This window comes from Dromaius novaehollandiae, chromosome 14, assembly GCF_036370855.1.
Source record: "Dromaius novaehollandiae isolate bDroNov1 chromosome 14, bDroNov1.hap1, whole genome shotgun sequence".
NCBI classification, from domain to species: Eukaryota; Metazoa; Chordata; class Aves; order Casuariiformes; family Dromaiidae; genus Dromaius; species Dromaius novaehollandiae.
The window spans coordinates 17,837,584-17,859,159 of NC_088111.1; the positions used below are offsets into that span (position 1 = coordinate 17,837,584).

Genomic DNA, 21,576 nt, shown 5'->3' on the forward strand with positions numbered 1-21,576 from the left:
ATGGTAGTAACTTTCTGGAAAACAGGAATACGCAGCCTCCCAAGATGCTGCTAATCCCTCTACCACCTCCAGTCAACAAGCATGCAAGAGAGCTGCTGAGGTGGAGTCCTTCACCACCGCTGCGAACGGAGCTCCCCAAGCTATCTTCCAGTGTTGTTAAAAACAACAGTAGAAATAAAAAAGTGTTCAGGAATTGTCACATCTCCGTGAAGAGCTTGAAACTATTTCTATTCTCTTTCAAGTCGTGACTTGCAGAATATCTACCCACTCTTTTTAAGTCTGAGTTTAAGACAGAGAAGGCAGATACCAACCAGAAAAGGGAATACTGCAATTCCTTTACCTCACTGTGCCTCTTCTGTTGCTCTGTTACAACTGAATGACGGGCAGGTTCAGCTCTTGTGCCACCTCAGACCTGCAGTCAGTGACGAACGGGGGGAAGGGGAGGAAGAGGACAGGAAAGAATACAAACCTGTGCCACCATGGTCACTTAGCAAACTCAGCCCCTTGCCAGCACCTTACCTTTGTGCACCTACCTTTCTGCCTGGCTCCACCAGCAGAGAACTCTGAAAAAAAGGTGATTAGACACACCATGCATGACCACAAATTAATAAAGAATCCTTTAGAAAGCAAGAGGCCCTAGCACAGCTACGTAGCTGTTTGGTTTCTCTTACCTTTCATCCAGTTCCTCTAGCCGGCTCTTCACCGTATGGGCATTATTCTCCTTGGTAATCTTCTGTAGGAGGTAGAAAGTCTGCTGGAACATCCGTAGCAAATACTCTTCAAACTCCATAGGTACGCAGTTCTTAGACATCAGTTCATTGATGCAAGACATAGCCAAGACGCCAAGTCGGCCACGCTCCTGTCCCAATACTGAGTTCTGGCTGCTGCCATTGACAGAAGACATCTTCCTAACCCGAGTGTCACAGCCGAAGCGAGCAAAGTGAAAAATGGTGGTGAGGAGTGAAGGGGTGATGCTAGTGGACAAAGGGATCCAGCTGAAGAGGTGTGCCAGGCACTCCAGTGCCAGGGAACATATATATTCACTCTCTGTATCAAGGATAGGGATTGGCTGGTTCAATAATTTGGCTGCACTGGGACTCTGCAACAGGCTACTTAACAGGTCACCTAAGAAACAAAGCACATATACCTGCATTACCAAATAAAGCAATTACCTTCAGATAATGCATTTGTAAGCTCTAGCTACACATCAAAAGCCATTTGGAGCCTCTGCCATTCAGCAAGTTAGTGTACAAATTTATGTCTGAGATGAATACATGATTAACAGCTTTGCAAAGCAAGATGGGAGACCTCTTCTCTCCCTAGTGATTTTGTATTTCAAAGCTTTCCTGAATTTTTTGCTCGGATTTCACATCAGATCAGACAAGTTGCCAGGAGGGGTCTTTCAAACAAATACTTAAGTGTCAGCTCAGTACTGCCCTTCTAGCCTTACTCAGTAACATACACATGCAGTGTTTTGGAAAAGGTGATAATAGCAATTTCACAGGGTGCATTTTAGGGATTTATTATAAAACTCATTCCCCTCACGAAGCTGAGCCTCCTTGATGTAAGCTTGCAAAAATTCTCTGGTGCATCGCTATTGGAACGAAACTTGGCAAATGTGGTTTTGCTTGCATAAGACAGCTCGTGGATTATACGAGAGAGGGTACCGAATCAGACCAAAGCCTTTTCTCAGAGTGACCAAAAGTCTATCACAAGCACATATCGTATTTCCCAGCCTACAACCACTTGCAGTACAAGGGTTTCCTGAGCCAGATGAACTTTGAAGAATTCCCCACTGCCTAACAATATTTATCTTCCATGAATTCATCCAGCCTCCCACTGAACCCACATAAACTTTCAACACATGCAACGTCCCATGACAGAGTTCCACAGCTTAACTATACGCCAAGCGAAGAACTACCCTGTTTTGTTTTGAGCCTGTCATCTGCTTGTTTCATTTCTTACTTCCTGTAAAACAAAGAAACGGTGAAAAAGAATTTCCATTCATCTTCATGTCACTCAATCAGTAGCTCTCTATTGCAGTTCCTCCCCCTCAGTTTCTTTGAGAGTGAAGAGTACTAGCTTTCTTGTTCCCTACATGAAAGCCATTCAAGATCCTTAAAGATCTTTATTGCCTTTCCATGAGACTTTTGATTCTGCTCTATCCTTTTTGAAAGGGGAGGACCAGAACTGCACCTGCTATTCAAGATGCAGGTGAAACACAATCCCACGCAGCACCACAGCAGCGCTCCATTCTTCATTGCTACTGACCGTAAATTTTCGTAGAACTATCCAGCATAACACTAACATGTTGATCTCATATAGTAAAGGTCAGCTCAGAGCCCATGATTTGGCATGAGTATTGTTCCTCCCTGCCAAAAGCAAGTTACACTTTTATCTGTATTGCATTTCACCTACCAATTGCTCAGTCAAGAGACTTTCAAGATCTTCCTGCAAGTCTTCAGTCAGCCCTCTTCTTACTATTCTGACCATCTTAGTGCCATTAGCAAACCTCCTCGTCTCACTGCTGACCCCTTTTCACAGGGCTTTTATGAGCATGTTCATTAGCACAGGCCCCAGCAGTTCTCCACTGGTGACCTCCTCCTCATTGCAAGAGCAGGCCATTTCCACTCACCCTTCACCTCCTACCTTCTCACTCATTAATCATCAATGCAGAGACTCACCCGTTATCCCATGATGGCCTTGCTTTCCCAAAAGCTTTTAGTAAGAAGCCTTGGTGAAAGCTTTATGGAAAACCAAGTAGACAATATCACCTAGACTGCCTGTCTGTTTCCACAGACCACAAGCTGAAAACTGATCCACCTTCTCCATGTCATTCAATATAATTTTCTCCCGAGTGTGAATAACCTCTTCACCTTTAAAAATCCACAAGCACTTGCCATATTAAAGAATTTACAGTTCTCCAGAAAAAAATCTGAGTAAATTTATGGAAAGTGAAGTGACCCAACACTGTAGCAGTATAAGAAAAAGAGATATTATTTACTGAGCTACTTCCAAAGTACTCAGAAGCATGAATGATGAACAGATTCCTCTTAAGCTTTCGTTTTCAATCAAGATAAATGTCTTGCATCACTAAATTCAAAGCTTCCTGCCAAACCTTAGTGTTGATTCCTTCCCATCCCCTCCACCCCTGAAGTTTTTTTCATGCATCATGTTACTTCAGCTGAATTAGTTAACTCTGCACTTTAAGCCTTAATATCAAGGGAGTCCCCATCATAACATTCACAAGTATGCTGCAATTCAAGAGCTGTGCGCGCTGGGCTTTTGCAAAAGTAGACATGCTTCTACGTATTTCAAACGTCCACTCCAGCAGACTCCACAAAAGCAGACAACGAAGTAAGATTCTTATCTTTTAACACATCAACCTCAGCAAACAATTGCAAATTAAGTTCCTGTACTTCACAGCAGTTGGTCTGAATATCTATTTTGCACCCAGTTAAATCACTGAAGCTCAGAGTTTAAGTGACTTTAAGTTATATTTGCTATCTTTGTAAACAGGCAATAAACTTAGAGGAACAATTGCATTCATGCACAAGGAGAAAACTCTGGGAGGGTGCTAGGATCATGTTAGCTTTGCAGGAGTACGAAGCAGCAAATATTTACTTCTGTTACTCATTTGTTTAGTATACACGAGTGAATATGCCAAAGGAAGGTATTCATCAAGTAAAGAGATAAACCATACAAAGAAAACATTTTGAGGCTGAGCGATTAGTCACAAGTAAATTCTATACTGATCCAGTAACTCCAGTGTTTCCCAAAACAGGACATTAGAGTTCTTTTGCTTGAGTGGTAGAAGAAATGAGTTTAGCACAGTCCTTAAATACAATTTAAAAACTACACAAGACTTGCAAGCAACTACTTCACTTTGTTTCCCTGTGCAAAAATAAATAAATCAATAAGGAAGCATTATAGATTTACCAAGTTCCTAAAGAGATTTTGGCTCTAACAGAAAATATTAAGGATTTATAGGAGCTCAAAGGCTTATTTTGGAACACCATTAATTTCATCTGAAGGACAGAGAAACAACTAACATACACAGTGCAGAATTTCATGGCAGAATATCACTGAACCCATGCTTCCCACACATTTCACCTTCTAAAAATGCATTCATTTCCATCTGTAAATAAACCCTGGAAAATGCCCCCAAAGCCACTACAGCCACCCAACTGCTAGTGATTGTTCGTCTGTCATCAAACTCCAGTTTAGGGAGTCTAGAGCCCATTTTCAGTTCTAAATGTTAGCTGTCCTACTGGTACTCTTATTCCATTCTGTGAACCTTAATACCCATCAAATCAAATAGTGACACAAGGGACATTTAGTTAGTAAAGAAACCAAAGGGGGGGGGGGGGGGAAGTCTGTCACAAAATACAGAAAGTGAGCAATCAATGGACAGAAGTGTGGAGCACTTGATGCCCCTCTATTTTGGAGTTCAAGAAGTTGAAGGGCAACCAGGTAGTTCCTCTAGAAATTCCAGACTGAATTTCATCAGTTCCTGCCTACTTTTTTTTTTATTTGAAGCTTTCTTCCATTATTTCTGTGTTGTCTTAACTACTCTCTCCTTATTTAAATTATCGGTGCAGTCTGAACTACTAGAAATTATCCTGAAAATATGCTGCGTGAGCAGTCTTTCTTTTGTGGTTGTTTAAAAGGGGGAGATGGGAAAGATCCAGAGAATTTTGAACCTGTAGGAAATTCAGCACATGTTCACTTTGAGAAACATTATCTAGACAAAGTCACCATCAGTTGGATGCACAGATGAGGAGAAACTGCCTCAACACAAGTAACATCCAGTGATCCACTGAGGACTGAAAGGACATTTCAAATGGGCTTCCACTGCAAATGATTCCAGACTTTGTTCCACTGAATGCTTCTATTACAAATCCAGACAACAAAACAGAGAGTTTGTGGATTATACCAGTTTAAGTTATTAGCACTTCAAAACTCCCACTGAATGAGAATTCTTGAAACTGCTGCCCAAGGTGCAGTACCCTGTTCTGGAAGTATGACCTTGAATTTGACTGTATTAAATAACACTCTGCTGGAGTGCATTTGGCTTACCAAGCAATTCAGGCTGTTTTGTACAAATACAGCATTATTGACCACTGAGTCACTTGCTACCAACAGTGTTGAAACTAGCATTAATCAGCTTTTTGCCTTGTAAGACAATCTTTTTTAATGTCATATCACAGTATGGTGAAGCACTTGCTGGCAGGGTGGATGAAGTTAGCACTCCTGACATCCCCAAGCACTTCACTCTTGCAAAGCAATGCTCCAGATTGAGTTTTTTTAAAATTTGCTTACTGCAGCAGAATTTTCCCCTTAAAAATGAGGTAAGTTTAAGTTTTTGTATATAAACGCGGAAGTATCTTATGTTCTTCTAGGACAGAAGCACCTGAAATTCTTGTCCAATTCTAATTTAAATGTGAAAATTTTACATCACATCAAAACACCAAAACTTAACACAGACAGCCAATTAGTGCAATTTGGCCACGAGGAAGTGATTTGCAACTTTTTATTAACCTAAGCTCCTAAGGACAAGTGAGTCAGAGGTACCTGTCAGAGTTCTGTTAATTCACAGAACACAGTACACCTTGACCACAACTCTGTATCAGTATGACCATGGAGAAACAAATATCATATCCAAAAGCCTTTCATCTCCCCCCATATGGAAGTGGACATCATAGGATTTCTGAACCTAAGGCCCTCCTTTTTCCTTGTTTAAAGCAGACAGAGCCAAGATAAGAATTTTTAAACCAAATGGTGATTTCACAGCATTACAGTGTTTCTTCTTGCTTCATATTCTGAGAAGCAGGAACAAACACACCACGTACAGCTGGACAGCAAATCTTGGGTGAGCTTGTAAAAAAAGTCCTCGCTACATCAATGTACCAGAGAAACTGGTAGTCATCAAGAACACCTTTATGTTCGGGGTGACCGTCTATACCAACAGCTGTCCCTATTTAGCCTTAAAAGAATGAATGAAATGTATTCAAAGTGTAAGAACACAGAAATGGGCTATCTATTTCAAAGGTAACTAAGGATTACATACGTAAACGAGCACAGATCAGATAAACAGCCGCAAAAAAAGACTGTAACAGAAGTAGGTAGAAAATAAGCTTTCACAATGTATGTGCACAAAGTCCCAGTCTCTCTCTCTGCCTTTCCAAGCTGCAGTTTTGCTCCTCTGGCTTTTGATGTGCTTTTACAGCTATAACTCATAGATGACAATGTCAGCTCATTGATGTGACAGCATTTTGAACTGACAATTCAAAAAGCTTATTGCCATCTGAAGACAACAGGAAGCTATATGTGCACTCTTGAATGGAGTGGCATTTTCAGTGCAGCATTCCCTGCTGTGGAAGTTGTTTTTTCTGGTAAGATGTACCTTTCTGACCAGAAATTTGTTGGCCTACACACAGCTTTAAGAAAATGTTATCACAATAGGTTAGACAGTAAAGAAAGGAAACTATGCCTCATGTGCAACTTAAGCTAGAAGATGTTATTTCCAGTTACTTTAAAGCTAAGGTAGAAGTACTCAGTTTAGCCATCCTTACCACTTTCTCCTGAAGTTGGGGATGGTGGTGGAGTGGCAGCAGTAACACTGTGTTTGTCCCAGATGCTCTCCAAAATACCTGGCCAAAGAGACATTCTTTAAAATAGCCCGCTAAAAAAACAAATTCCTCTAACATATTGGAGACAGTGATAGAACTTCAGTAGATCATGATTATACAGTGTTTTGACAAGGAACATTGCCTTCTCTTAATGCACCTGAAGAAATCATTAAGTGCCCACATACACAATCTAAATCCCTCTTCATAAACAGGCGGTACACTTATAGCTACACATCTGTTATGCTACATAACCTTGTTTTGTAGTAAGTAAGTTGAGCCAGGCACCTAATCAGTAGAGCTGAAAGTGTTCAATCAGTAGGAAGCAGCCACCATACAGCCCTCACCTTGCTTCACCGAACAGCGAAAGCGCGAGCTTGATAGCATCTGAGGGATGGCGAAAGACGACACTTGTTTCAATGCTGCAAGTGCAGTTAACTCATACCTGTGAGGAGCCCAAGTACTGTTTGCACCTGGTCCAGGAGCAGCTTCCGTAACTCTTCTTTCCGGGCTACACTAAGATCCTCTCGCGGACATGCCAGTTCTTCCGAAGTAGTTTTCAGCATGATCAGTCCCAGAGGAGTGGTCACAGGAGACTGAATTAACTGAAAGGAAACCGCATGACCATGGTATAACATTCTGCAAAACTATCAGATCGCAAATACGAGATCAGTAATATCATTAGCAGTTCACCAGTGTTTCAAGACCAAGGCAGGATCAGTTCCCACAGTTTATAGCGCTACATGTTGAGCGAAGAGAACTGAGGGCATTTGATTTCCTGAGACATTAACGCGTAATGTTGCAACAGTTCAAACAGCACAGGAATCCCTGGGGTTTCAAGAGAGCTTTCATAATGTCATTGCCCACATTCGCTGTTCCAACATGTTTACCAGTAACAGTTTGTTCCTTGTTTACTGCCTGATGTCTGCAGACATCACCGCTTCTCAGAACTGCCTCAGCGCCAGCGGTTTCACTATGTAACGGGGCTGCTTTTGTAGCTGCTCAGGAGCCTGTGCCATCAACCAAGTAGTTTCGACATTAAAAAAAAAATCTTATTCCTTCTAATATCTGATAAACAGTCATAGTCAATACTGAATGACCACAGAACACGGTTAAGAGATATGTCATCTCCCTGCATCTGTATCAGATCTCACACTGGAAATCACAGTAAATCTAAAAAGAATGACTTTTTAATGTGAACAAAAAACATGGGACCAGAGCCAGAGAAAGCAATGATTTTTGCCTTCATTACACTCTGGGATATTAGAGACAAATTTAAGTAGGACAAAGTTTTATTTTCACTTTAAAAATGTTGCTCTTTTCTGCTGGCCAGGAATACCCAAAGCAACCTATGTACTAACCCCAGGCAGGGGGAGAGGAAAGGAGAGGAATATAAAGCCAATCACAAGCATTACAAGTAATCCTTAAATCATAAATTACATAATGCAGACTGACCTCAGTCCTATTCATACTGACCCCCCCCAAACCAGAGACAAGCTGACTTAACATGGCTCAGGCTACACAGTTTAGAAAAGCACATGAGAAGGAAAGCCCATACATGAGCTCTCAGTCCAAACATACGCAAGTCTGGTTTTCAGAAAGCAAGCTCGAGGGCACATATAATGAGCTTAAGAAAAGTCTGGGTTGCTTTTTCAGTTCTAGCTGGTGTCCATGGTGAAGGTAAACAAACAGCTTCACGCAGTGCCCTTCTGATGCACGAGCTCCCTGAGAGTTCAGGGCAGAGTTTTGATATGACAGGTTAAGACTCTTGCTATCACTCGTTTGCCCACAGCCCCTCAGCCAGAGATTAGCAGCCCTGGGATGGGGCTGGCAGAGCGGAAACATGCACAGGATAAGCTGTTTCCCCATCAGTCTGACAGTCCTCAGCAGAAGCTGAAGCTTTATGCTCAAACGGGACCATAAAGGCAGCAGCCTCAGGCAGGACAGTAGTGTCTGAAGCTGTTGCCACTGGATCTCCCGGGACTTGTCAGTACTCTGAGAATAATTTCTCATTTATCTTGAGACTATTAGTTCATATTATTAATGCAGCAGGACTTCACATTTCAAAGGTTGTTTTTTTAAATTCACAAAAGTAACCTGTCTCTATACCCTCTCTTCAAATCACTGAACTCCGATCTACACTTAACTAAGGCCAAGAAACCAAAGGGGAAAAACTCTCTCTCTCTAAAAAAAATCCAAGCTTTAGACCATATCCATACATAAATCTGAGTTTACCAGTAAGCCTGGTGATCATTAACCTCTTCCACATTTGTGTTGTTCTAATGAGGGCAGCAGAAAAAAAAAACAAAAAACAAGACAACCAGATCCCTGTTCCTCTTCAAACAGCACGCTGTACTTCTTTCTTCAGACATGACCCTAAATCAGGTATTTGAAGCAGATGTTTGGCAAAGAAGCAAACAGCTAGAGAAGAAAGTTAATGAAATATGGAACACACTGGTAAACTACGAAGAGATTTACCATTTCCTCAGAATACTTTCAGACCACACCAGGAAGTTTCCCAAAGTGCCACTGCATGGCATTGCTAATGTTAAACAAATTCATACCTTCACAGAAGTAGCATTTTCTAAGAAGAATTACTGCTTTTGCACAATGATGGCACAATAGCCCAAGATACTTTTCCTCCAACGGGTCAATAAAAGTTTTAGAGACTACTTAGAGTACTGAGATCCAATTCAATCCTAAATAATCAAACAGTTCAAATTATCTTAGAAGGAGGAGTTGAAATAAGCCCTATCTGCAACTCCTTTGCTACTCTTCATAATTTTGGGGTCTTAAAGTTCAATATTAATATTCTTCCTCTGCTTTCTCAGAACATTTTTACAAGGTCTGTGCTATAGAAATGAACTTCATGGGAACACTCCTTCAGCAGCCGAGCCAGAAGAGGGGGTGCTTGAGGAAAGCCAGATACCCAAAGTGGCTCTGCAGTCACTTAGATAACCTCCAAAGTGCTACAAAAGAAAGCGGAAGCTCAGAGGGCATTTCAATTGCAAATCCAGGCAAAACAAAAAGCCCAAAGTGCAGACAGTTGTCACTGTACTTATTATAAGATTAACAACTCAGCGTAAAAAAAAAAAAGCAATATATCGCACTACACGATTACAGAAAGCTATTGCTTCCATTGCTAATGAGCCTTGTAGGCAAAGTTGGCACTTTCTGACTTCGCAATTAATACTAGATCCATTTGTCTTAACAAATAAACTCTTAACACTTTGGGACTTATTTGAATAACTGTCTCACAGCTTGTCTGTAGGCACAGTTGCATTCAAATCAATGTAATCACATCAGCAGAAAAGACCGTGCAGCACGTCAGTTTACACTCGGCCTGTTTAAGCCAAATGCGAACAGTTTTAAGAGAACTGGAAACGAAGTACTCGAACAACGCAGGAGGCTGGCACTGGTCAGGCTGCCGCGGCAGCGAGCTGCGAGTTTGGCTCAGGCCGTACCATCTGACTTCAGCTTCACAGTGAAGATGCTGGATCACAAACTAATAACGTTCAAACCAGCGGCACTGTCTCAATCATAACTCAAACACACATTCGAGTCTTCCTGTAAGAGTCCGCTTAAAAATCTCCGCCAGCATTCAGTTAGTGACATTATGTCACTGGGTGTCAAAGTGTTTCAGGATAATTTTGGCCATTAGAATTAGGTGAAAAAATCTCCAACAGCTACATTCAGAAACTTCCTTTTTGAGAGTCATTCAACAGTGACCCACCCATGGCTTTACTGACTTTTTTCTTTAAATGGAATAACCCACAACCTGCACATTTTCAACAATTACACTTAAATATTTAAAATTCAAAGTGCAGTTGACACTTGTGGCGCACTATTGTTCCTTTGTCAAGAAGTATTACGCAATTTGTTTGGTAAGGTATCTGAGCTAAAGGCTAAAATGCTGAGATCTTCACCTGCATAACTTCACACAGAAGGCTAACCAAGAATTTCAAATTATGGTCAGGAAAACTTTAGAAAATTCTTGAGCCTTGCTCAAGTTCACAGAGATCACGAGAAGTAGGGCAGGCCAAGACTTCAGTCACACCTTTGCCTTTAGCATTGTATAACTATAGCCAAGTCAGCTTTAAACTAGCTGGTTTAGGAACCAGCAACAGCATTGCTAGGACACTACAGGTCCACGTGAGCTGCAAACAGCCCACAAAGCTTGGGGAAACACTACTCATGCACCTAGCCATTCAACTGTACAGTAAAGCAGCTACTCAGCGTTCCTGGTAGACTTCAACTCATCTCACAGACGTATCCCGGACTACTGTTGTAACTAAAATGGAAGGTGCTGAGACACATTTGCTGGCAAAACTTGGTGCAGTAGTTTGAGACATTTCACCCTGACAACAGAGTTAGCACAAGGGAACTAGTGTCCTCAGTGTCTAGGCCAGTGTCTTAGCATAAAGATAACCTCTACAGCACACATGCCCTTCTGCTGATGCTGCTGTGGCAGAGAACAGGCACCGAGGTGGAGTGGGCTCTGATGTATTAAGGCTGCTGCAGCGACACTCATGAGAGCTAATTTGTCAGCTCACGTAGCACACTGGCAATACAATGCAGCACGTCTACACTGCTCTGCCAGCAGGGAAGCATTAGCAGATCTGCCATCGAGCCACCTTCTGGGTTTTCTTCCAGTAGTCAATATAGCACCAGGAATTAAACAAATGTCCCCAAGTGTCAGAAGATGGCTCCATTTAATCTCAACATAACACTGGGGGGGATGTGTAAGAAGCTACAAGTTATTTGAAAAACTAAGTAAAAAGGAATTAGAAAAACCTACAACTTTTTTCATGTAATTGTTTCTTATTTAGCCTTTGTCAGGAGAAGTCATTATTCAAAGAAACAACATAATGTCTCTCCACAAATTAAACTGATTTTTTCTTCTACAAACTTCAGCATATTTTCCAAAGATACACTCTTACCTGCAAGATGTTAGTGAAGAAGTCATGGTAGAACATTGGCCAGTCTTGTCGGCCAATATCCACAATGACTTTGCAGAGCTTGTTCCTGATGAAGTAAGGCAGAGTTTTGTGGTGAGCTAGAAGAAGCTTGGGCAGGCAGCTGCGGATCTCCATTTTATCTTGAGATGGGACCCCAAGCCACATCTTATTGATTAGGTTCTGGAAAAAGAAACAGGCCTCCCAAATGAGCACATCTTAGACAGGCCGAAAGGAAATGCTTCATTGAAGTTGAGCGGTTAGATGTCTGAATAGGATAACTTTAACCCAAAGATACTAGGTATATTGCACGAAAAGCATCTTAACACACTTCATCATAGCTTCCTTAACAGCTCTCTCATTGAGAGAATTCAGACATACAATGCAGGGATAGACAACCAGGTAGTGCTGCTCCATCATACGGCCCATGGTTCCTGCTGCCTGCCACAACACACAGACAGGAAAAAGGCTATAGCTTTCAATAGCCACACATCTACCCATGCTCCTCCCTGACCGAGCATGATGACTTAAAACCTAAGCATCTACATTTGAATTAGCTCAGCTCTCTCTGCTGCCATGGGCAGACCTGCAGATAAGGAAACGAGAAGATATCAGCAGGTTAAACAGAAAATTCTCTTTTTGACTTCAAACAGACACAGAGCTCTGACATGGCCTCACCAGGCAAAGAGCACAAATGTAAGATGTTACAACTGCTCAGCAGCTTGGTACAGTTCTTGACACCTTTGCATCAACTCACCTTTAGGGGTTGTTTAAGCCAATAAAAGCCAGGCAGACCAACAGCAGCTGAATAGAAGGCACAAGCCCTGCACCATTAGCTGTAACTTGGAATAAGCTTTGCTGCTACCTAATGGGGTACTCAAAACTGGGACAGTGACATCTCAAGCTCACAGCACTCATCTCTTGTAAGCCACGCAGTGTACAGATACAAGCTCCAACAACAACAGAAAAAGGAACAATGACAGATTTGTAGAGTGCCTCCAACATTAAGCAGTTTCACAAGATTTGGGCTTCACTGTTCCAGGAACTATTACCAATATAGCTTTCAATAGACCAGCATTTTGATTAACTGGCAAGTGACAGCAACTGACATGCATCAATTTAACCAGCTCCAGGTCATGCAGAACTAATTCATGTACATATAAAATAAAGCCTTTCCACCATCTTTCAACCCTGGACCCTTTGAAAGGGGAAAGTATAACCCCATATGACACAGAAACAAAGGGGAAGCAAGTTCTGCTTTGGGTGAACCTGATGCAGCGAAGGTCTCCTGAAGGTCTAAGCTGGGAGGTCACCTCACGATTCAAGAACTTTGCAGTGACAGGATACCACTTTAACAGAAAGCTTTTAGCCCACTGGAAAATGGACACAATCCATAAGAAGGCAGAGTTGCAAAATTACTTTCCTGCAACGCTATAATCCCATTTAGGGCCTCTGGAGTATTAGTAGCTGAGCCTCTCAGGATAACTTATTCAGGAGGCCTGCTACTGAGGCAATATCCATACCCATTTGCAGGCACATGGTTTGGAGAATTTGAAACCAAGAAACCCTGTGCAGTGAAGGGCTTTGTTGCAGAAAATGGCAGGCTGTAATTATGGTACAAACAACTCCAATTCACATTATAGAGCTTTCACTGATATTTATAAATGAAGTGCCTCAAATAAGTTGCTTTTTGTTTTGAGGGCTGGGAAGATACTGTCTAGAAGCACTGCTTAAAACCAACAACTTTTTTTTTTAAATCCACAAAACCAAGCAAACAAAAGTTCCTCACTGCAAGTCCAGAACAAGAATTTCAGAAGCTCCAATAAAAATGATGGAGTGCTTCAGCATTGCTATTCATGCTTAATGCCCACAGAATTTTGTCCTACTCATTTGACTTTGAAGTCACAGCTTTCTGAACCTATCAAATACTTTGGGAGAAGAAGGGAAAAAAAAAAAAAAGAAAGAAACTTTTCCAAAAGCAAGATGGAAAAATTGTTCATCTGGGCAGGGAGACATGAGGATTTTTATTATAGATCTGCTGTTGCTTTTTAGACATTCTAGAAAATAGAATATTCTCAGGAAGTTTTGAGGATGATCTTTGTGTTCATATAGATATTTTTGCTGATAAATTCAATCCTAACGTATTTGATCAGGCAGCACTACAATAGTTAACTTCAGAAATTCCAGGTTCTCAGTTGAGAGATTCTAATCTCTCAGCTAAGCTGTGGACTCATTTCCCTCAGTTTACACTTGGACAGTGATTTCTTTGTTCTGCTTAGTTCTGGGCACAATTATTTTTTCAGTGCTTTTTTTTCCCCTCCTTCCAGAGCAGCAGAGGCTCAGGCACCAAACATGTTTTCCTCCTCATGAAAAATTCTCCAATTGCTGCAGGCTGCTACCGTGCAACATCCTTCACCAGAGGATGGAACAAACTCCTGTGCCATTTTTGTCACGCTTACCCCTTTTGAGAGGGAGGATGGCCTGGTGGTTAGGGGTAATCCAGATTCAGTCTGCAGATTATTTCAGACTCCCTCCCTATGCAACCCCACATAAATAAAGTGAGCCTTTTAACTCAAGAAGTCAGAAACAACAACCTGGGCACATCATCTGTGAAAACAACACAACTTATATTAAGTACAGAGTTGCTTGCACTATCTAAAAAGTGGTCCACAGGAAAGGGAACAAAAACCTTGAATCTGGAGCAAGGCTCAGACTGCCAACCCAGCCAGGAGCCCAATGAAAAGGCTATAAATGGACCAAGGTAAGGCCTGACACTGACCACGTCCCAGAACAGACCCACTGCGCTTCAGCAGGGTAAGACTGCGCTGCTCACTGAGAAATCAGTTCAGCAAACGGAACTGTTCACAAAATACTTTTGTTTCTTCAAATAGCTATACAAAAAAAAGGTCAATATTCAGGCTTCTAACCATAACTTTGTTCTCTTTTATAAATAGGTAAGAAGTGGGATGTGGTCTAAGAGCAGCCTTCCCTCAACAGCTAGCATATAAACTTGCTGGACATAGCGCAACAGAGCCATCAACCGCAACTACTAGATGTCAGAAAATAATAGTAACTTTGCCTTTCCTCTTAGCCTTACAGCTTGCAGAAGTTAGTAGCAGGCAACCATGCATTCATTTCTGACCCTAAAAAAGTATGAAGGCAGTAACACTCTTAAAAGCATTGTACAGAAGACTCGAGCAGCCTCTGAAATTGTAGGTAATTTGTACTGAGAGAAGCCAGGAAAGTAATTCTTCAATTTGTGTGCAGAGATTCATATTCTCCTACCCTAAACCAGCCATTAAATAATCCCTTTAGGAGAGAGCAATAAAAGCAAGCTTTATCGCTGTACTTATTAGGACTGCCGTTTTAGACAAACATTTTTAAATACAATCGATTGCCAACTAAAAATTGCATCAGACACAGAAAAAGCACTAAGCAGGCAACAGCATACAGCTTACCTCAAACACAGTCAAACTGTACATCATTACGTAGTCGTTCCTGGTACTTGACAGGAAATAGAGGCAGAATCTCCAGGCTCCTATCTGCTGGGCAAAGTTATTTAAAAGCTCCTCTGAAAAAATAAAGTATTAAAAAAATATATTAAAATGCGTAAGCTGTAAACAGATCAAAGACATCATACACATAGCACACGGAGCTTGGAAGAAACCCCATTTTCAGAAGGTCACTCAAACAACCTGGAATAATCATGCTCAAAGGTATTAAAAGCGGCCTAACTACAGACTTTAGTGAAAACAAAATGGGCACGTCACTTCAGAAAATGCAGTTTTGACATTGGTACTACACTAGACTAATAGCTTAATATTAAAATACAAGTTACATACAAAATATTAAATTATGACGGGGAAATATCAGACAACTTGAACAACAGGCAACATTACCATTTTACCTATAAAAGCCAAACGGTAGGACACCAGGTCACTGTGAAAGACTGGGAGGACTTCAGGTGACATACAGTATTAAAACATTCTTGTTTTAATGCTATTGCTCCAAAAGCAACTAATTTTATTGCAGGTCAGCATAACATAGATTTCTCTGAAGATTCAGAGAGCAGATATGGGACTTGGTCATCTCACAACAAGTGACTATGTGCAAAACACGCAAAAAAAAAAAAGCAGCTGCGTGGACTGTGTTTTACAGGCCAACCGAATGCAATCTTTGCCTTTTCCTGCAACTTGCTGGAGAGAACAGGGAATGTTGAAGGGTTTTCCGTTTTCCACAGCTCTGACATTTCAAGTTTCGAGTAAGAAACTTTTTATGGGGAGCAAAGCAATTATAAAATGAGACTGTGCTTTAACAAATAGTTACGCAGTAAGGTTTGAAGGAATACAGCCTATGTCCCAGAAGCTCCTGCAAGAACTAGGAAACTTGGAAAAACTACTCTGCGAATCCAGAAATCAGTAGTGCAGATGAGTCTGACCTCCTTTCTGACTCACATGTCGTGGTGGTGGTAACATAGCAATGGTATTTGTTATACATGTAATTCATACTAACTGAAAAGGAAGGCCTGATTTAGATTCATCCTCGTAATCTCCACAATGAGGAAAAAAAATCATTGGTTAGTTGCTTATTCTTTCCTCTTCCAACTTTCTAGAAGACATCTTTCATGCTGATCATATTTCTGGTACCAAAGTTAGAGACGGCAGAAGTCTGAGAGGAAAAGCAAAATAGCCAGATTATTTGCCTATTTATGCCCATTAACCACAGAGGCAGGAAGCTCATCTAGAGCACCTGTAAGAGTTCTCCGCCAGTTTTCAGAAGAACACAATTAATAAGGCCAACCAAAACACAACCTCACTATTTGTGTCCACTTGTAATTGCACACTAACTAGGACATTCTTCTGCTTTCCCTTCTTAATATAGGAAGAATCTGAAGTCTACACTCCATCTCTAGGCAGAAAGCAAAGTTTTTCCAAGACAGGCAACCCAACAACGTATGGCAGAGAAGACATCCTTCTCATACGACAGCCAAGTTATTACTCTGGGGTAAGAGGGTACTTTTCCATGCCCAGAAGAGCAAACAACCACTGATACATTATCAACAGGACTTTTCCTAGGATCCCTAAAACCCAGACCATGCAACAAGTGTTCTTGAGGAATTCTCCCATTCTTCAAGGTCATATGCAAGAGAGGTTAAGATGCCATTTCGATATCAAGTAGAGCACTTTCATCCACTACTTTTGCTTAACAAGACCACCAACTTACATCTGTTGATATATGCAAGCAGCAGAAAGCAAATGGGACCATTCATTAAAAATGGTATGAACTCACCTATTTCACGTTTCCGTTCATTTGTTGTGCAATTGTGAAAAAACTCTGTCATTAAACTCTCCAAAGCCCGTAGTGAGGCCTCTTCAGATGCCTGGAAAAAACATTTAAAGGAAAAAGTTAAAGCTAACTGGTGCTCTGACTTGCATTCCATTTAAAGTGTAAGTGATTTCTCCATAAAACAAAGCACTTGGAGGTCAATATCATTCATGCCATCTGTGCAAGCAAAAGCCAACAAAATAGTGAAGTCCAAGTATAGGGCAAAGTAAAATCTGGAGTTTAAACTGTAGAATGGAGTCAAGTAGCAACAAGATTTGCTCACTGAAAGTGAAAGCTTTGAAGATGATTTTTAGAGTCCATTTGTTCAACTGCATTAACTAATGGAAATACTTCAGAGCGGTTCTTTCTTTTCTTTGGTGGCATTTAGCAATTGCAAATTAGCTCACCCCAGGAAGAAAATTCTCAAAAACAGCAAGGTCAGGTGAACAGGCTTTCAGACATATAATGGTAACAAGACAAAGCACGGGGTATGCAAGCCTGGATAGCAGGACTCGGACACCTACTATCAGCCTGAGCGTGGAGCCCCAGCCACGCCGCCACTGATGGTGCCCAGGAAGAAGCGGCTTGAAAGATTAGTGAACATCCACAATTCTGGAAAGTGATATGAGTATTCTGTTGTTCGACTTAGGAAGAATGCTTTCCCCCTGAAATTAACTCTTTTACTGGAATTAATCAGTGTACTGAAGTCCTAGAAAAACAGGACGAGCATAGAGCAGTTGCAAGGTTGCTACAGCTTTGTGACTGCTAAATGCTGCTTGCAGGAAGTAGACCATTCCATTTATTTTGGTATCTCTCTGGAGTTGGGATAATTTTATTCTAGCAGTAGCTCAACACTTGGCTTAGCCTCTCCATCCACTCTGCTCTTTCCTTAAGATCTAACTCTTAAAACAGCCTTAGAAAACAGTGTTGTTATGAAAGAGATTATGCTACCAGACTTCCTCTAACGTTTTCAACTCATGCTATCAATAATAAATGCATCAAGTCCCAAGAACAATTCTTCTTCTGCATGGAAGCAAAGCAACTCATTAAAGAGAACCGAAACATCTTCCTCAAACAAAAAATAAAAACAAAAACAAAATCCATGACAAGCAGTGTTCTTGGAAAAGACTAGTTGTGGAGAAATTAGCAAGTGAGAACTTGCAGAAACAGCATGCACCTCTACCACTGGTTTCTGTTTCCACATACAGCACCGAGTTTCCTCAAGTGCCAGAGCCAAGTAGCAGGAGAGTATCTCCTCAAATAGCCTGACATTAGATTAACACCCCAGGAGGACCAAGAATTCAATACGACAGCACGAGAAAATTAATTCGGCTCTGTTCTCCTAACAACTGACAATAGGCGTTCTGTAGGACACTGTGCATTTTCAATTACCTAGCAAAACAACGCTGCATTTCATCTTACCTTTCCTCTCCCCCTTTTCATTTTTTTTGTAAAAAAAGACGTGCTCTAGAAATCAAGGGAGCATTTCAGCAAAAAGCATTCTGTTAGTGGGAAATAGGCTTAAAATAAGCTCCAATCAAATCAAAGCCTTGTCATCTTAAGCAAGATCAAACATCCATTATCACTTCTTTAATCCATTTGTATGTGCTTCTTTGAAAACAGTCTCTTGCACGGTAAGCTTCACCTTCAACTTGACCCTTCCAAAGACTAAACAGTTTCTTCCTTCTATCAGTCACCATTTCCTAGACAACAGCAACACTGTGAATGAGAGTCTCACCTTAAAGATTTTAATTAAGTGGAGTTTTTTAAATGCTATTAGGCTATAGCCACATTACCATTTCTGTACATTTCTTTCCCAGATGAGCATATCATCGCGAATTCCTTCCTAGCCTACTTGTTCCCAACTAGAAGCAGACGTACAAATCCCATGTTTCAGTAAATCCCTGCAATTCAATTCTTTGTTGGTGGGACTCGCTCCGCTGCTGAGCAGCAGTTTCAGACACCAAACCTCCCAAGCGCAGTTGCCAGAGTTTGGTCACATCGACGCGATGAAGCCGCATTCCTCGTACCAGAAGCACTGTTCCTCCTGTCCCGCTCCTCCACCAACCCAGACTGTCTCAATTCACAAAGTCCCGTTAGCTCTTCACCCAGGTGCGCTACAACTTGATTGTTTTAGCATAGTTAACTCAACACTTCTTTAGGAAGAGTAGTCGAGAGATGTCAAGAATTTTCATGTACAACAGTCAGCTCTTCTTAAAAGGCAAGATTTATGAGCCTACTTTTGGAAGTACGTTGCAGAGTTTTCAGAAGTACTGAACACCTGACGTATCCTCCACAGACTTTATAGTGCCTGGGCACTGAGGTTTTGAAGATGACATTACTTAAGAGCCTATTCTTAGGAATGCACTTAAAATCTTTAATATAAAATATCACCATCACAGTGTTCAAAGTGTCAAAGGAAAAAAGGGAACAGCACAAAGCTAGCATTACGGTTTGGTTGCCAGAGGCATGTTTTAGCTGTGGATGGAGTTGTCACACGGTGCATCTGTCACACATCTAGTCACCACGTAGGAAAGGGGTGTACTACTCTTCTAGACAAACGCTTGCTCTGTATTATTTTGTCAAAGTTCGGAGCTGCACTACATCTAATTTTCCCTTTCGGCCAGAGACAGGGAAGGGTTGGGGGAAGAAGTCACCTGACATTTAACAGGCATCTCCAAACAGGATTTTATGGAAAAAGGTCTATATGCTCTGAAGCTGACTAGATGCCAGGACCAATTTGGGGCAGAAGGAAACAGCGTGACCTCAGATATTGTTTTATTCTCCTACTTGACTTCTCCCTGCTGTTCCAGAGGCGCTGCCAAGGGAAGGTGGAGCAGCACGAGTTGTCTGAAGCAATCAGAACCCAGCCCACGAGCGGCTCTGCAAACAGGAGCACTCCCGGCTCTCCCCGGGGTGCTCCCCGCTAGCCGCGCCAAGCCAAGCGCACCCCGTTCTAGCTCTTGGCTCCACTTAAAAGGGAGACAGGAACATTCTGCATTTGCTCATGCCCTTGGGTATTCCTCAAGTTAACCGTTTCTGCAGCACGCTGTAATTACCCACCTTTCAGACAGACCGACGGCATGTGTCCTCCTTATCGTGACGACCTAGTTACCAGACAGCTGCAGAGGAAGCTTACCGCACATCTAGACATATAGTCACATCTAGTCACTCCAGAAAGTGGATCATCTATAGCAAGACCACGACAGAAGTAGTACTGTGAGACCTGCAGCTGTACCTGTCTTTAATATTCCCAGCTGAGCCTCAGTATTATCATTCACTTTAATATGCAGTTTTCTTTCTTCTAGGAGCCCATGTTGAAGAAAAGGATGAAGGAACAGGAAAATACCACCTGGGTCTGAGCGAGTAATGCTGAAGAAACCCAATATTAAGCAGCAACACAAATACATAAACGATTGCCTCAGAGGATCCGTCAGTCCTGTGCAGGACTTCACATGTACAACAAGATCAAACCCCAGAGCGAGTCAGAACCGACAGCGTTCGGTCCAGCAGCAGTTACTCCACAGCTCTACAGTGTGATCACACTGAAGAAAAGCAAGTGCTGTTCCCCACCGCCCCCTTTGAAAAAACCTGCTGTTTATTTTCAATTAGCAATATTGAAAGTCAGTGACCATCCTTGCAGCACTAGCAGGAAATCTGGGCACTGCCTGGCAAGGACTAACTACTGAAACTTTGTTTCTCTGTCTGGTCTGAAACGTAGCCATTTGGGCCAAAAGCAAATTTTCACAGAAAGTCACAAAGCCTGGACCATCATTAGCCAAATTTACTACACATTTTCTGGGTAAAGCCTGGCAGTTTGGCTCACCTTTATAAGACATTGCAAAACATTAACTTATTAAGATAGAAATACTTCCCACTCATTTTCACAAGTCATAAAATCCATCCGACCTCCTCCTCCTCCTCCTCCCACAGTGTATTCAGGGCCAGAGAAAGCCTTCAAGGAATGACATTTACTCTCTTCCACAACCATTTGAAGAAAAAAATATGTATGTTTCTATGAAACCTGTTTGCAGAGCAGGTAAAGTGAGCTTTTTACCACGAAAAGCTTCCCAATTCACTGAAAACAATCCAGGTGAAATTTGCCACGTCACTATCTACACCAGTTCCACTGCTTGCAGTTTCCTGGATGCTACGATTGAGCTAATAACTTAAGACTGCACACAAAGGATTTTAGCTGCCAGATTCAGCAAAACCTCCAGCCAAAGATGCTGCAGTCTGTCACAACTTGGTTAGCTGAAGAAGTTAGCGAATACTTGAGAGAAAGCAAGTGCATTTAAATGCAAAGGCACTGATAGCTGCAGATTACTGTATCCCATTAGGACACCCATACTCCAACCCTAGAGTCAGTTTTCAAGATAGCAGCTTGGAGAGACATGTCACAGCTGATCCTCCCCAAAGATGTGCCGATAACAACTCCTGCTACACTCTGCAAATAACTATGGGGGTGTTGCGGGAATCGACAGGGCAATTCACACCTTCACTGCCACCTAAAGAGGGAGGCTCTCGCAGCCACAGCTGCCTTCCCACTGCCTCCCTCTGTGCCAGCTCAAGAACTGTTTGGACCCCCCCCCCCCCCCCGAAGCCGAATTACCCTAAAACGGACCCAGATAACAAAAACAAAAGAACAGCTTGGAGCTGGGTATGCT

The 21,576-nt window shown here is 41.8% G+C and overlaps 1 protein-coding gene across 4 annotated transcripts in view; it reads right to left on the reverse strand.

The window, feature by feature from the left end:
- Positions 1-21,576, reverse strand: part of XPO6 (exportin 6) — a 61,006-nt gene that overhangs the window by 26,406 nt on the left and 13,024 nt on the right. For all 4 annotated transcript variants that reach the window (XM_064520501.1, XM_064520499.1, XM_064520498.1 and 1 more), the window contains exons 2-7: positions 16,874-16,964; positions 15,043-15,155; positions 11,570-11,767; positions 7,075-7,234; positions 6,576-6,653; positions 672-1,125 (exon numbers count right to left, since the gene is read on the reverse strand). In XM_064520501.1, coding sequence (XP_064376571.1) covers positions 672-1,125; positions 6,576-6,653; positions 7,075-7,234; positions 11,570-11,767; positions 15,043-15,155; positions 16,874-16,964 — 1,094 coding nt within the window. The remainder of the gene's footprint in view (positions 1-671; positions 1,126-6,575; positions 6,654-7,074; positions 7,235-11,569; positions 11,768-15,042; positions 15,156-16,873; positions 16,965-21,576) is intronic.